The 16,669-nt window shown below is 36.4% G+C and overlaps 1 protein-coding gene across 5 annotated transcripts in view; it reads right to left on the minus strand.

Annotated features, from left to right (window-relative positions):
* Window positions 1–16,669, minus strand: part of DNAI7 (dynein axonemal intermediate chain 7) — a 67,244-nt gene extending 50,575 nt beyond the window's left edge. For 3 of the 5 annotated variants that reach the window (XM_047739998.1, XM_047739995.1, XM_047739994.1), the window contains exons 1-3: window positions 10,351–10,423; window positions 4,193–4,277; window positions 2,194–2,285 (exon numbers count right to left, since the gene is read on the minus strand). In XM_047739998.1, coding sequence (XP_047595954.1) covers window positions 2,194–2,285; window positions 4,193–4,277; window positions 10,351–10,383 — 210 coding nt within the window. In that variant the 5' untranslated portion in view covers window positions 10,384–10,423. Of the gene's footprint in view, window positions 1–2,193; window positions 2,286–4,192; window positions 4,278–10,350; window positions 10,424–13,112; window positions 13,131–16,539 lie in introns of those variants that run through there. The other 2 variants (XM_047739996.1, XM_047739997.1) reach the window with 2 other exon arrangements.

Here is a 16,669-nt window from a genome sequence, read left to right on the forward strand (position 1 = left end):
GTATTTGTTACCAGTGACAAAATTCAAGTTTTCAAATAAAAATAAAATAAATTTAAAAATAAAAAAAATAAAATAAAAATTCAAAATTTAAAGGGGTGGCTCAGTCAGGTGAGTGTCCGACTCTTGGTTTCGGCTCAGGTCATGATCTCGGGTCGTGGGATCAGGTCCTACATCGTGGGGCTCTGTGCTCAGTGGAGAGTCTGCTTGAGATTCTCTCTTTCCCTCCCCCTCGGCCCTTCCTCCCTGCTCTCTCTCTCAAATAAATGAATCTTTAAGGAAAAAAATTCAAATTTTAAGAAAACTTGTACCTACCACTGTTTGACATTTTCTCCCTAAAAACCTTTCTGATTTGCTTGGAGATGACACTAGTGCATGCAATTTTTGATAATGAATAATAAAAATGTGTCAATATTTGGAAGGAAATAATTCAATAAATGAAATTCTTCTAAGCAATCAATCATGATATTACAAAATCATACATGGATATAAGATCTATTTAAAGGGTAAGATAAATCAGTGTTTTAGTGTAACAGAGCATGAAAAGTTCATTAATATGATTTCAGATTCCATGCTGAGAAACTATGACACTGAATTTTGGCATAGTATCAAAAAGAATATTCACAATTAACTGAAAAGTTTTATATTCCTCCTTTTTCCAACTATGAATTTGTGTGAGGCCAGATGTTTCTTCAAAACAACACAGTGAAACAGAATACTGAAGTTGATATGAGAATCCAGCTGTCTTTTGTTAAGTCTGACATCAAAGAGATATTAAAAACATAAACAATGTCACTTATTTCCCTAATTTAAAAAATATATATAATGTGTGGTGATGGATGTTAGAGTATTGTAATAATCTTTTCACAATATATACAAATACTGGGTCACTACGTTGTATACCTAAAACTAATATAATTTTGTATATCAATTATAAATCAATAATATATATATAATTATATATGTTTTCTTTTTTAAAATGTTAATATATTTACTTATTTTTACTAATGTTTATTTCTAACAATAATCTGTTAATATAATGTGTCTTAAAATTTCTCAGTTTAAATTTCTAATATGGTGGGGCGCCTGGGTGGCTCAGTGGGTTAAGCCGCTGCCTTCGGCTCAGGTCATGATCCCAGGTCCTGGGTTCAAGCACCACATCGGGCTTTCTGCTCAGCAGGGAGCCTGCTTCCTCCTCTCTCTCTGCCTGCCTCTCTGCCTACTTGTGATTTCTCTCTGTCAAATAAATAAATAAAATCTTTAAAAAAAAAAAAAAATTTCTAATATGGTAAATATTGATAGACAAAACCCACATAAATCTCCTTTGGGGTCTTCAATTTTTAACTTACAAGGTTTTTCCTCAGATCAAAATATTTCAGAATTACTGATCTGAAAAATTCTGGTGAAAAAGAGAAGTAAAACTAAAACAGGAGAGGTAGAATTTGAGTTTGGGTGGTTGGGGAGGGGGTATCTCTGTTTAATCATCTATAAAACAGACTGAGAAAAATAACTTAAGGCTTACAAGCAAGGGCTCTGAAGCAAGGCTATTTATGTCTAAGTCGTGGCTCCGCTGTTTGCTTTCCTTATTCCTCAATTTCCTTATCTGTGAAATGTGGGTAATAATTTCACTAATTTTCTGGTAGAATTTAATGACTTAAACGAGTTTATATAGGCCTAAAACCTATACCACTACCAATAGTGGTAGGTATGGGGGAGAGCGACTTTACATGGCCAAACACATCTGATAGCCACATAGTTTGTCTTCATTCATAACATTATTAGGGATGCCTGGGTGGTTCAGTTGCTTAAGCATCTGCCTACAGCTCAGGTCATGATGCTAGGGTCTTGGGATTGAGCCCCGAATCCATCTCCTTGCTCAGCGGAGAGCTTGCTTCTCCCTCTGCCTGCCACTCCCCCTGCTCATGCATTCTCTCTCTCTCTCTGACAAATAAATCTTTTTTTTTTTTTTTAAAGATTTTATTTATTTATTTGACAGAGAGAGATCACAAGTAGACAGAGAGGCAGGCAGAGAGAGGGAAGCAGGCTTCTTGCTGAGCAGAGAGCCCGATGCGGGACTCGATCCCAGGACCCTGAGATCATGACCTGAGCCGAAGGCAGAGGCTTTAACCCACTGAGCCACCCAGGCGCCCAATAAATCAAATCTTTAAAAAAATAACATTACTAATGTTTATATACTTTTGCTTCAAGTTGATGCCATTTTTCTTTCTCAATCCGTTGTATTTCAAGCCTTTCCATTTCTTCTTTTTCATATTTCACACGGGCTTCCTCTAAAGAACCAAAAAAAAAAAAAAAAAAAACAAAAAAAAAACCTTTTCTCAGTGATTAAATCAATCTATTTTTAAGCCGTTAAAATTACTTAAAATATTTTCAAGATGTAAGGGTGATAGAATATTTTATAGAAGTCACAACCACATCATGTGGTAGAAATAAGATGAATGCTAGATTTTTTTCAAAAAACAACATGACTCAAACTTTCTGGCTAAGAAAATACAACTATAATGACATTTCTCTTTCCCCCCAAAGTTTACAGATATCCAATAATAATTTTAACCAAGAAAAAGTGACAGATTGATCATGGGTAATTAAGGAGAGGTAAAACCTTCAGATTTCGGTAAGTTTGTGACATCTACATCACCAGAAGCAACTACCCTAATCTTCTCTTCAACCGTAATCTTTCATTATTAAAAAACATATGAGGGGTGCCTGGGTGGCTTGGTTGGTTGAGCGGCTGCCTTCAGCTCAGGTCATGATCCCGGGGTTCTGGGATCGAGCCCCACGTCGGGCTCTCTGCTCAGTGGAGAGCCTGTTTCTCCCTCTCCCTCTGCCTGCCTCTCTACCGACTTGTGTTCTGTCAAATAAATAAATAAAACCTTAAAAAAATATGAAATATATGTTGAAGAATATGAGTTTAATCCAATTTTTAAAAACTTTCCCCAAGATCTAGATTCTGATAATGTACTCTTATCAAGAGCCACCTAAGAAGGATTTATTATGATTACACACAAAAAATCAACATGGAACCTGAGGACAGACTTTTATTTTTTATTTATTTATTTATTTATTTATTTTTTAATTTATTTGTTCGAGAGAGAGACAGTGAGAGACAACATGAGCAAGGAGAAGGTCAGAGGAAGACGCAGGCTCCCCATGGAGCTGGGAGCCCGATGCAGGACTCGATCCCGGAACTCCAGGATCATGACCTGAGCTGAAGGCAGTTGCCCAACCAACTGAGCCAGACAGGCACCCGAGGACAGACTTTTAAAACCTGAATTTGAATCCACACATGTTCTCAATGCTAAAAGCTACAACCACTTGAAATATTCAGATTTTTAAAATCACTTTTTGGTATTTTTTAAATAACTGATATTTTTATGAATTTTTAACTGACTTTCTTTTTTACAAATGAAAATTCATAAAATTTGGCAAATAAACATTATTAAACTATAAGAACTTGGGCTGCTCTGTACATTTCTTGTTTTTGTCTACTTCCAATATTTAATGAATGTATCAGAATTCTTACTGTACAATTAGCACCAATGCCTCTGATTTCATCAGTAAATATAAAGACTTCAAGATGGTTTGCCAGAGTTAGCAAATAAAAATACAGCATGCTTATTTGAACTTGAATTTCAGATAAAGGAATTGCCTTTTTTTTTTTGAAGTATGTTCCATATTGCATAAGGCAAATTATCCCAAATTATCCATTGTTTATCTGAAATTGAAATTTAACTGGGCATTCTGTTTTTTATCTGGCAACTCCCCTTCAAGATATATCGGAAAGTGACTGGTATGTACTAACAGAACTTTCCGGGTACCCTTTAAACAGCAGAAATTTATTATAAAACAGATGAGATTTGGGCGCCGGTGGCTCAGTTGGTTAAGTGACTGCCTTCGGCTCAGGTCATGGTCCTGGAGTCCTGGGATCAAGTCCTGCATTGGGCTCCCAGCTCCATGGGGAGTATGCTTCTCCCTCTGACCTTCTCCCCTCTCTCATGCTCTCTTCTCTCTCTCTCTCAAATAAATAAATAAAATCTTAAAAAAGAAAAAAAACTGATGAGATTTGAAAAATTGAAGAATTTTGAAAATTCTTTTAAAAGATATTGACTGGAATGTAGAAATACCAACCTACTGTTATATTCCCTGCATATGAAAATAGTAACTGTGTATTTTGTACCTTCCTCTTTTTGCCGTCTTTCCTCCTCCTCTTGTAGCTGCTTTAATCGTTCAGCTTTGGTGATTTTCCTCTTCTTCTTGCCAGACTTAAATGTCACAACATAAAAAAAGGCTATTAACAAGTATCCAAATTACTTTTAAACACATATCCCTCAAATAGTAATTATGAAAAACACTTTTGCTTCCATGAATCCAGTCTTTCATTCATTCAAGACTCTATTATGTACAAAGCCTTGACCCAATGCACTGAGGACAAAGTATGGAAGCAAGTAAGAAAAATAAGCATAAAATTTATTAAACGCAAGGTGACAGTGCAAATTTAATTACTATACAATTAATGCTATGCAATTAATATGCAATTTACATAATTTTCTCACTCCTAGTTTCCACATCTTTAAAATGGTGCTACGTAAGACCTCGTTTTGGGGTGCCTGGGTGGCTCAGTCGGTTGAATGTCTGACTCTTGATTTCAGCTCAGGTCATGATCCCAGGGCTGTGAGTTGAGCCCTGCACTGGGTTCTGTCTTCAGCTCAGGGTCTGCTTCAAATTCTCTCTCTCTCTTCCTCCCTTCACTCACACATATTCTCTGTTTCTCAAATAAATAAATAAAATCTTTTTTAAAAAAAGACCTCATTTTATTTTTAAGGATTAAAATGAAATATAATATATATGTAAAATAGATGTAAATAGATATATAAAATATATGTAAAAATAGTTATAATATTATTACATGTCTATAATGATTAAAAATTCTTCATAGAGCAGGTAGGATTAAGTTTGTGCCCAAAAGATTTTAACATTCAGATATGAGGGGAAGGTATCTCAAGAGGGAAATGCAAGCAATAAGATATGAAGATGGGATGGCACTGGAAAGGCCAACAAGTTCATGGGCCCTGGGGAGATTCCAAGAAAAGGTAATAGAAATGAAAATGGACATTATTCTAAAAAAGTGCAAGCTCCCTAAAAGTTTTTGAGAAGGGCTGCGGCTATTAACAACATAATTTTGAAAACTAACTTTGTATTAGGAAGAAAATGATTATGAAGAGGATACTATTTGGGTGATTATTAAGAGAAGTTACTAGGGGCGCCAGGATGGCTCAGTGGGTTAAAGTCTCTGCCTTCCGCTCAGGTCATGATTCCAGGGTCCTGGGATCAAGCCCCACATTGGGCTCTCTGCTCAGCAGGGAGCCTGCTTCCTCCTCTTCTCTGCCTGCCTCTCTGCCTACTTGTGATCTCTCTGAAAAATAAATAAATAAAATCTTTAAAAAAAAAAAAAGAGAGAGAAGTTACTAAAACTAAATCATAACAATGTAATAAATACAGTAGAATGAATCCAATACATATTATATAAGCTAACTTAATTTGATGATTAAAATTGGAGGCAAGGAGAAGAATGAGTTAGGGAATAGTCAAAAAGAAAAACTGTACTCCAGAACAAGTAAATTTGGATGAAAGACTGCTGAAAGGAGTTTAAATCTAATTAATGCGAAGTGTGAGAAGAGCATCCAGGCAATGATTGTAGGCACCGAACCTGGAGAACTGAGGTTTAGCAAAGAGATCAGAACTATGGAATACAAATTTGAGAACTATCTTGGTGATAACTACCTCCTCTCCATTTTCCCTATGGGAAAGTATAGAAAGAAAAGAGCACTATCTCAATTTAGCAACCAGTAGAGTGGTTAATCCTTGGAATATACAGACTTCTGATGACCATCTTCTCTTTTTGGCTTACCTAGTGCAGAATGCTCCATTGGAATCTCTAATCCATTAGCCCTACCATTTCTTCATTGATCATTAAGCCACTCATTGCTCCACTTCTTTACCTAGGTTAGGTTTCATAGCTTATCACCATAATCACTAATTTATGTATTTCCACTTCCTCCATTTTCCTGTCCCTCTAAGAAGCTCAGATGGCAAATTCCCAGTTCTAGTTCAACTCAGCTCTCCATTTATTCTGCACTAGCAATATGAGCAGCTGAACCCTGCCTGAGAAAATTACACACGAACTCAAATTCATGAGCACAAATTTTAAATAGACTTTGTGCCATCCAGTATTCCTACCAGTGTTTCATGCTCCTCATTTTTCAAACCTCCAAAATCCTCTCCTCTTTCCTACTCTTAGCTGTTGACTTTATTTTTCGTACCATTGGAAACTCTGAGAATAATGTCAGTTACACATCCAAATCTTTGAACCTATCTACATATCTTTGTCTGCCTTCCCTTCCCTTTATGCTGTATGATCTGTATGTACTTTCTGCTATTTAAGGCTGAACCTGCCACCTTTATACTGGATCCTAACCTTTATTGCCTATTTAATAAGACCTGGCTCCTCTAATTAATACCTCTAGTTATTCATAAATTTCTCCCTCCCTAGATTTCACATCCCTTTCCATCTTTTGCTCTAATTCTGTTACCCTTTATATCAGACCTCCTAAAAGACTTACCTACTGCTTCTACTTTCCCAATTTCTGCATGGCCTACTCTAATCGGGCTTTCATTTCATTTCTATTACTCCATTAAAACCTCTCCTGTCAAGGAATCTTAAGATGGCCAGACAAGTCTTTCATTTTTTTTAAAGATTTAATTTATTTATTTGACAGAGAGAAAGAGAGAATGAGAGGAAACACAAGCAGGGGGAGGGGCAAAGGGAGAAGCAGCCTTCCCTCTGAAAAGGGACCCCCAGGTGGGGCTCAATCCCAGTTCTCTGGGATCATGACCTGAGCCGAAGACAGAAGCTTAACATCTGAGCCACCCAGGTGCCCTAGACTTCATTTTAAATGTGTTAATACACATCCTCATGATGAGCTACCTTACATTTTACAATGAGCCAGGTATGAATTGATTCCATTTCCTCACATTGTTTTAAAAAGATGCAATTTTAATGTTCTGATCTTAACACCATTTACAATTTAGAGTAAACATTAAACGTTCCATAGAAATCAAGACTCAAATTTTAGGCAACTGAAGCTTGTCTGTGAATACAGATCTTCCTTGTAATGGGGTTACATCTCAGTCAACCGATTTTAAGTTGAAACTACGGTAAGGCAAAAATGCATTTAATACACTTAGCCTACCAAACATCATAGTTTAGCCTACCCTACCTTAAAAGTGCTTAGAATACTTACGTTGGCCTACAATTGGATAAAGTCATCTAACACAAAGCCCATTTTATAATAAAGTATTGAATATCTCAAGTCATGCACTGAATACTGTCTGAAAGTAAAAACAGAAAGGCTGTATGGGTGCAGAAGGGTTCTAAGTGTTTTGGCAGCTTAAGCTTGTGATGAGGAGGCTGGCTGGGAGCTGTGGCTCACTGCCACCCAGTATCATGAGAGAGTATCGTACCACATATTACCTGTGCAGGAAAAGACCAAAATTCCAAATTCAGGGGTGCCTGGGTGGCTCAGTGGGTTAAAGCCTCTGCTTTCAGCTCAGGTCATGGTCCCAGGGTCCTGGGATCAAGCCCCACATTGGCCTCTCTGCTCAGCAGGGAGCCTGCTTCCTCCTCTCTTTCTGCCTCTCTGCCTACTTGCGATCTCTGTCTGTCAAATAGATAAATAAAATCTTAAAAAAAAAAAATCCAAATTCAAAGAATGGTTTCTACTGAATACGTATCATATCATAAACTTGAAAAATCACAAGTAGAACCATTGTAATTTGGGGACAGCATGTATAATATTCTAAAATTAAAATAGGATTTAGAGTACAGATATGAACAATAAGGCCCCTCTCCCCTTTGCCCATTCTTTATAGTTCTATGCTGGGAGGTACTTGGGCACCATTCTTAATCTATTCAAAGTCAATTCAAAGAAAAGTATTCTAAGTTCTGTAAAATCTCTTCACAGTTATTACTAAAGGAATTCAAATATCAAAATTTCATTAATAATCACATTTTCTTTACTGGAAGAACAGTCATAGTTATTAGCTGGGAACAACTGGAATCATCTATGTATTCATCAATATATAAGGTAATTTCCCCCTACAATCTAATGTCTTCTGCTATTCCATGTATTCTATTAAGCACAGTGGTTTCTGAAAAAGAATACTGCTATAAATGCAGTGATAGAAATTTAAAAAAATTTTTATTTGTTCTCTCTGTGACAACAGAGAGAGAGTGAGTGAGCACATGCACAAGAGCACAAGCAGGGGGAATGGCAGACGGAGGGAGAAGCAGACTCCCTGCTAAACAAGGAGCCAATGCGGAACTGGATCCCAAGACCCCAGGATCATGACCTGAGCTGAAGGGAGATGCTTAACTGAGTCACCAAGGTGTCCCAACAGTGACAGATCTAACAGTGTACCTTTTCTGTAGTCTTGTACAATTTTCCTAGGTTTTGCAATGAGTACTAATAAGCTATATAAAGTTTCACAGGCATCTTTAGTGAAAACATTAAGCTTATTTACATTTTTGGTGATACCCTTAATCTTTCTTCATTAAAAAATTAATATTTTTTTGGAGTCAAAGTTTTATCAATAAATTACACTGTGAGAGGGTTTTTTGCAACATCAATGCACAATAATCTCAAAGGTACCGTCACTAAAAATTATTACTAGTTCCACATCTCCAGACTACAATATGTAAGAAATTCAGACTATCTTAATACCTGTAATGCCACATCTCACTACAAAGAGCAAAAGACAAAAAGTCCCTTGGTACCTTGATTAGAGAGAGCTTTGCCAACAATAGTATTTGAATTGTCCTTTAGTTTCATAGTCTAGGCCCTGCAGCAATGAAACACTAAGATTTAAATCCACTTTGGTTTTGGAAAGCAAGAGAATAATTGTGAAAAGGGAGGACTTCAGGACAGATTTTTCCCAGGAAAGGGGAAAAATGGAAGTAGATGATCTAGAAATTTATTTCCACAAAACTATCTGTGTCCTGGCATCCTTAGAAAATCTTTGTGTTTTTTTTTTTTTCTTAAAGATTTTATTTATTTATTTGACAGAGAGAAACACAGTGAGAGAGGGAACACAAGCAGGGGGAGGGGCAAAGGAGACGCAGGCTTCCTGCTGAGCAGGGAGCCCAATGCAGGGCTCGATCCCAGGACCCTGGGATCATGACCTGAGCAGAAGGCAGACACTTAACCAACTGAGCCACCCAGGCGCCCCAGAAAATCTTTGTGTTTTTAGAAAATCTTCATCTAAGTCTCTTCTCAAACTTTACTTCTTTAATCACCCCATATGACATAGCATCACCACCATTTCCAACCCCACATTTCTCACTGACCCCCTCCTTGGTTCTCTGTATTTTGAAAGCTATCTGAAATTATATACCTCACCTCACCTCCCCAGATAGAATATAAGCTTTATAAAATGAAACCACGATCCTGAAAAGATATTTGCACCCCCATGTGCACTGTTAAAACATGGAAACGAAGTGTCCATCCATAGATGAATGGATAAATATATGTAAATGGAATATTATTCAGCCATAAAAAAGAAGAAAATCTTGCTATTTGTGACAACACAGATGAAACTTAAGGGCATTATGCTAAGTGAAATAAACCAGAGACAAACACTATAAAAAAGCTAAACTCACAGAAACAGAATAAACTGGTGATTGTCAGTAGCTAGGGCATGGGGGAAATGGGCAAATATTTGTTAAAGAGTATAAACTTCCACTTACAAGATGAGTAAGTTCTGAAGATCTACTGTACAGAATGCTGACTACAGTTAACAATACTGTATTTTATACTTAAAAATTACTAAGTTAGTTCATCTTCAACGTTTTTACCACACACACACACACACACACACATACATAATGGTAATTATGTGAGATGATAGATGTGTAATTAACATTTTGTTTGGTAATCACTTCATAATATATAAGTATGTCAAACTGTTACACTGTATACCTTAAACTTATACAATGTTATATGTCAATTATATCTCAATAAAGTGGATAAAGAAATAATGTAAGTTTCAGAAGAAATAATGTAAGATAAATATGTATAAATAAAATGAATATAAATGAATATAAAAATGAAGAAATAATGTAAGACAAAGAAATATGTATACATAAAGAAATAATGTAAGTTTCAGGAGATCAAGACTGTGTCTTGCTACTGTTCTCTTAATATCTAAAACACTGCTAAATCAATGAAGTATTCGTCCCTTAATCTGCAAGGATTTATATACAAAGATCTTCATTCTTACCTTGTTTGTGGTTGCAAAAAAGAGGGACAACATAAAAAATCATAATACATACTTTCAATGAAACATGATGCAGCTGTAAAAAGAAGTGACCCGATCTCATCATGCCGAAACAAAAAGATCCAAAGACATACTTCTTCTATTCAATCTACGATGCCATCAGATGTAAGAAGTACCTTTAAATTATTACTACCAAGGGACCCCTGGGTGGCTCAGTTGGTTGGACGACTGCCTTCGGCTCAGGTCATGATCCCGGAGTCCCAGGGTTGAGTCCCGCATCGGGCTCCCAGCTCCATGGGGAGTCTGCTTCTCCCTCTGACCTTCTCCTCGCTCATGCTCTCTCTCACTGTCTCTCTCTCAAATAAATAAATAAAATCTTTAAAAAATAAATAAATAAATAAATTATTACTACCAAGAAAGGGAATGCCCAAGATGGGAGTCTTAAAGGAGATGCCTGCATAAAGCTGGATATATGACTAATGAGACGTGAACCCATAACACAGAAAAATACAGCAAGAAAACCTGTAGATCTTAATCCTGAAAAGGAATAGAAAGAAGAAAAAAAGTCTTGAAAATTTAATCCACAAGCCAGCTCATGTGGATTTGCAGTTTGACTGATACCATTAGACGGGTCCAAAAACTCTCAAGCAGAGACTTTATAGTAGCATCACCTATGAGTAAACCTGTGTGACTGACAGAAGCAAACATCCTCTCTGGAAGAAGTGGATGTCAATCCAGGACGACGATGATTGTAAGATGATATTGACTATAAGACACATCTCAATTTTAGTAACGTTAAATATAAAAAGCTGAGTATCCTAGAATTAATGAAATACAATATCATTAAAATGATAAAGGGAAGGTGCAGAACGCTCCCATCTGTGGGGAGGAAAGGGATGCATGTGTACTTTTTAATGCTCAAATAATTTATGAAAAGATATGCAGTAGTTCTCCCAGTCTTGAGTAACAGGAAATTTTCCATTTTTATGCTATTTTAATTTTGTACCATGTGCATTTATTACTTTTCCCTTAAAAAAAAATCTGTGGCAAATCAGAAAGAATAAAATATATGTTTCAATGCTTTTCTAACTCTACTATAAACTCCCTTATAAACTCAATCCCCAAGCCACAATCTTTAAGAATGGAATAAATTAAAAGTGAGTGATTTATTCCTTATGTTTGATCTCAAATTTCATAGGCTTCCTATCACCATTCTCTCAGGGATACAATACTCTAAACAAAATAATCCAGGAATATTTATTTATCACCCATGCACACATAATTAAGCACCAAAGTCATTTAGAACAGTGAGTTTTCACACTGAAAACAATGTGCCTAAGATTTCACTATCTAAAACCAAAAATGAAAATCCACACAAACCAATAAACTATTACAGACCCACATACAAATAATTGTAATCCTCCACAACACTTCCATGAGAATGTGTCCAGAGCCTTCATAAATTTTATTCAGTTACATCCACAGCCCTTCAAATAGTTTCAGGTTGGTAGTGGGTACAAATGGCTGAGAGAAGCAAACACAGAAGGCACTCAAAAGCATCTCTTAAAGAAATGTTTGTATAAATATTGCACACACATTTAAACAAGCATTTCCTTTAAATGGTCAAGGGCCCAGATGTTTTTAAATGTTGGCAGGGTAAATGGGTTTCACATATTCATTAGACAAATAATTGATTGAATTTCTACTATGTGCCAGGCACTGCGCTAAATGCTATGAACATAAAAATTAATGTGACATGTTCCTGACCTCAGACAGCTCACAATTATAAATCATTACACTAAAATGATATAAGGGTTATAACTGAGGTATGAACAAATGAATGCTGCTATGAGAACACAGCATAACTTATTATGGAAGAAAGAATACTAGAAAATTTCACAGAGAAGTGACCTTATGAAATATGCCTTAAATCCAGCATTCCAAACCCAAATCCCTTTTGGGATCAGGAAGGTAAATAAAGTAGGGAGTCTGGTCATAGTCAAGACCATGGCAAACTTGAAAAAAGAGATTATGCATTTCTAAAGGGAGGGGCTGCTACTCAGTCTAGCCAACTGATGCCTTACAGGACTATGGGCCCAATGTTTTCATAGGTTTCCCATTTTTTAAGAATAGATGGCAATCACATTTTTGTATGAAAATAATTTGGCAACTAATGAAAAACCTTTTCAGGTCAAACAAAATATTGTTAGGGACTAAACCTGGCTTGCCAGTCAAGAGATTATAATCTCTGCTTTAAGGTATAAATCTACTAAGCGAAAAAGAGAAGAAGGCATTCTAGACGTCCTTTATTCAATTCAAATTTCTACAAAGTATAAAAGAAAATCAAGTATGCATTACGACGCAATCCATTTAAAGACGTATTACCTTAGGGTCCACTCTTAAGGTTTTGTAATTAAATTTTTGTGTTTGTCTAGAATAAAGAAAAGGGGTTCCTAATCTAACGTTTTCTAGACAACAACTAATAAAAAACCTTGAAGGTACAAGTAAAAATTAAGGTACAAGGTACAGGTACAAGTAAAAATTAAAGACTGTGAAACCAGAAGTATCTTTTTATGTCAAATTTGAAGTATGTCCTGTATTGTAAAGGATTACCCATGATTTAAATAGCATTACTATCTAAAAAGTAAGCTTAGTAAATCCTATTATCACCTATAATAAAACTAACTAGAAAAATATTTAAAAGTTCTATTCATACAATGTCAGTGCTTATAAAACTCTATTTTGAGAAAATAATTTCTACCTACCTTTTTTGCTTTGGGACCCTGAAAGTTGGAAAAACAAGAGGATTGATAAATTTTAAAAACTCAGATATTTTTAACAAAAGCACCAATATTATATAAAATGTGAAAATTAAGAGTATCTGGGTAAAAACCATAGGAAACTCTCTGCATCATCTTTGCAACTTTCATGTAAATCTAAAATGATCTCAAAATAAAGTCTTTTAAAAAAGAATTTAGACAAAACTACAAGCAGGTCTAGGGAAAAAAAAATAGTTCACCCACTGAAGCATCTTTTTAAAATTATACATTTTTTAAATCCTACACTCTTTCTTATGACAGTCACTCAGTGATCCATGTGTAAGGAAATGACCTACCGCTACGCAGAGCAGCAGTTAGGGAGATACTGGTCTAAAGGGTTTCAAGGAACAGTAAGTGATTGACTGAATACAGGCAATGATGTCAAGTTTGAAAGTGTGGAAATGAGCTCATAAATAAATAATCTTTCTGTAAAATTAGACTACTGATTTTATAGAAAAAAGAATCAGTTAATTTAAAGCAGGCAAAGCTATGATAAAAAGGTTCTGTTCAGCAATGAATCTTAAAGCAGATCTATTCTTTGGAAATTAATTTGGAAAGCACAATATTGCAATAAGTATTTACCATTAGCTTTATCATTACATGTGTTTTTCACTTAACACTACTTGTAATTTCTTGATTAGGCTCATGTGTCCATTAGATATCTGATAAGGAATCTGTAGGAGATCATGTGACTGTAAGATTATACACATTCCACCTCTGAAGACTTTCCCAGGAAAAATTACTGGTTCAAACTACAAGATTATAACTGTATTAAATATAAATGTTGAAAATGACATGAAGCAGATTTTATCTTCTTGAAAGTACATATATTTCATTAATTCATTCAGCAAATATTTATTAACGATTTGCACACAGGATGCTCTGGGACAATGGAAATGATATAAAGAGGAATAGTAGAGACTTCGCTCTCATATAATTTTTACAGTTGGGTTCTATTTTTATTATCATATTTACTATCAATTAATAGTTAATACACTCCCATCTTGAAAAAGTACTATAAAACAGAATATGTAAACAGTATTGTTCCTGTTCTCATGTAGTCGTATTTTAAGATAGGCAAATTATTATCTCACTAGTGCTTCTTATGTGAAATAGGTTTGGGATTAGTATTTATCCTAACCCCTCCTGCAAAACATAAAAAGAGCATCATGTAGTACAGTACAGTTGACCCTTGTACGATGTGGGGGTTGGGGGGGTTCCTGACTCCCATGCAGGCAAAAATCCACATACAACTTTTGACTCCCCCCGAAAACTTAACTATTAATAGCCTATTGTTGACTAGAAGATTTACTGATAACATAAACAGTTAATACACATTTTTGTATATGTATTATATGCTGTATTCTTGAAATAAAATAAGCTTGAGAAAAGAAATACTAAGAAAAATAAGAAAAAGAATACATTAACAGTACTGTACTGTATTTATCCAAAAAACCTGCCTGTAAGTGGATTCCTACAGTTCAAAGTGGACCAGTATTATTCAAGAGTCAACTGTAGTTCTCAAAGTTCAGAGGGCTTATTAAAAAAATGCATATTCCTGTGGCACTTCCCCCCTCCACCACAATTCAGTAGATATTAAGCATTGAACTGTATCCCCGTCCCATCCCCTAGTACCTTCAAATTTTACCTTATTTAAAACTAGAGTTGTTACTGATGTAATTACTTAAATTCAGATGAGATAATAATGGACTAGAATGACCTCTACTCCAATACAACTGGTGTCCTTATAAAAAGGAGAAATTTGGACACAGACATGCACACAGAAAGACCACCACATAAAGAAGGAGGGAATGTTGCCACAAGCCAAGGAACTACCAGAAGCTAGGAAAGAGGTTTGAACAGATCCCTCCCTAGCACCTGCAGAGGGAGCAGAGCCCTGGAAACATCTTCTTGATCTTCCATTTATCAGCCACTAGAATGGAGGAACAGTAAGTTTCTACCGTTTAAGCCACTTAGTTTACTTTGTTACTTGGCAGCCCTAGGAAACTAATACCGTAGGTTTGCTTGGTGTCCAGTCTGTTCCTAGAATTTGCAACCTAACAAGCATTCCAGATGTAGTAGAAGCAAATGTTCAGGGACATTTTGATAAACATTGCTAGAAGCATGAAATTTATGTTCGTGGAAGATAGAGGCTTATTGTTCCCTCAATTTATCAGGAGTTTTTAGGCTTAAAGTCCATTTACTTCCTATTCTTCCTGACATGAACATTCTCCATCAATTCTGGTAAACTCATAGTCATACTTTAAAATACAGTTTGAAAAGCATTGCTCTTCCCTTTCTGTGCCCTTTCCCACCCCAATTTTATCATTTCCAACTTAATCTTACTCCACTGTAGACATTTCAACTGTTACAGTTAAAAATCTGTATTCGTATTAGTTTAGCCTGTCTCCCATAGCAGGGAGGGGGTGTAATAATCACTTAGATCCTTGACTTCTAGCCTAGTGTCAAACACAAAGAATGCACTCTGTATTTCCCCTTAATGAATTAAATAATTAAATACATTTTCTACTTCCTTTGGTTTTAACCACAAAAGAGGGTAGTCACATTTAAGAAAATGGGAACAGAGGGGTGCCTGGGTGGCTCATGGGTTAAGCCTCTGCTTTCAGCTCAGATCGTGATTCCAGGGTCCTGGGATCAAGCCCGGCATTGGGCTCTCTGCTCAGCAAGGAGCCTGCTTCTCCCTCTCTCTCTGCCTGCCTCTCTCCTACTTGTGATCTCTGTCAAATAAATAAAATCTTTAAAAAAAAAAGAAAAGAAAAGAAAATGGGAACAGAGATCATCTCATGGAGCAGGTTGGTCTGTGTTCCAGAAAAAGACAAAAGGGCTGAAGAGTGCATTAAAACAAAACAAGCAGCTTTATTATATTTAAAAAATTCGAGGCAAGCTGAGTAATTTGACTCACAAAACAATTCATATTTCCACAAAAGACCAAATAAAATGACTTTTCAAAGCAGAATAAATTACAACAGCTTTTAATTAACTACCGAGGAGGCACAAAAACACATTTTCGCCAAGCTGCCAATGAAAAAAGCCATTTAATGGAAAGGTCTATCGTTCTTGGAAATTACCAGGTTGAGGCCAATTCTTAAACCTACCAACTGTGCGCGATTAGGACACCATTTGACCGCACTGGCCATCCCCCGTTTGCAGAAAGCGGTTTGTGACTCCCTTCTGTCCCTGAGATCCCGGACCGCAAGGCCACGGATCAGAAGGCCGATTTCCCACAGCGGTAAGGGTTCTTTCTTAAACCCACCCGCTCCCCTCTAAAATATGTCAGGCTCCAACACATCATTTTTACACGAGTGAAACGCTGCTGGCTCCTTCACCTGGGGCCCCCACTTGCCCTGCTCACCATTCTGCAGCCAGCACAGCCTCAGTGCTGCTGTGGTCCACCAAATCGGAGATCAGAGTGTGTGGACAAACGCTCCCGGGTTGTCGGGACGACAAGCCCCGCCCACTTGCGCCTAACGTAGGAGCGCACA

The sequence above is a fragment of the Lutra lutra genome, chromosome 8 (assembly GCF_902655055.1).
Source record: "Lutra lutra chromosome 8, mLutLut1.2, whole genome shotgun sequence".
NCBI lineage: Eukaryota > Metazoa > Chordata > Mammalia > Carnivora > Mustelidae > Lutra > Lutra lutra.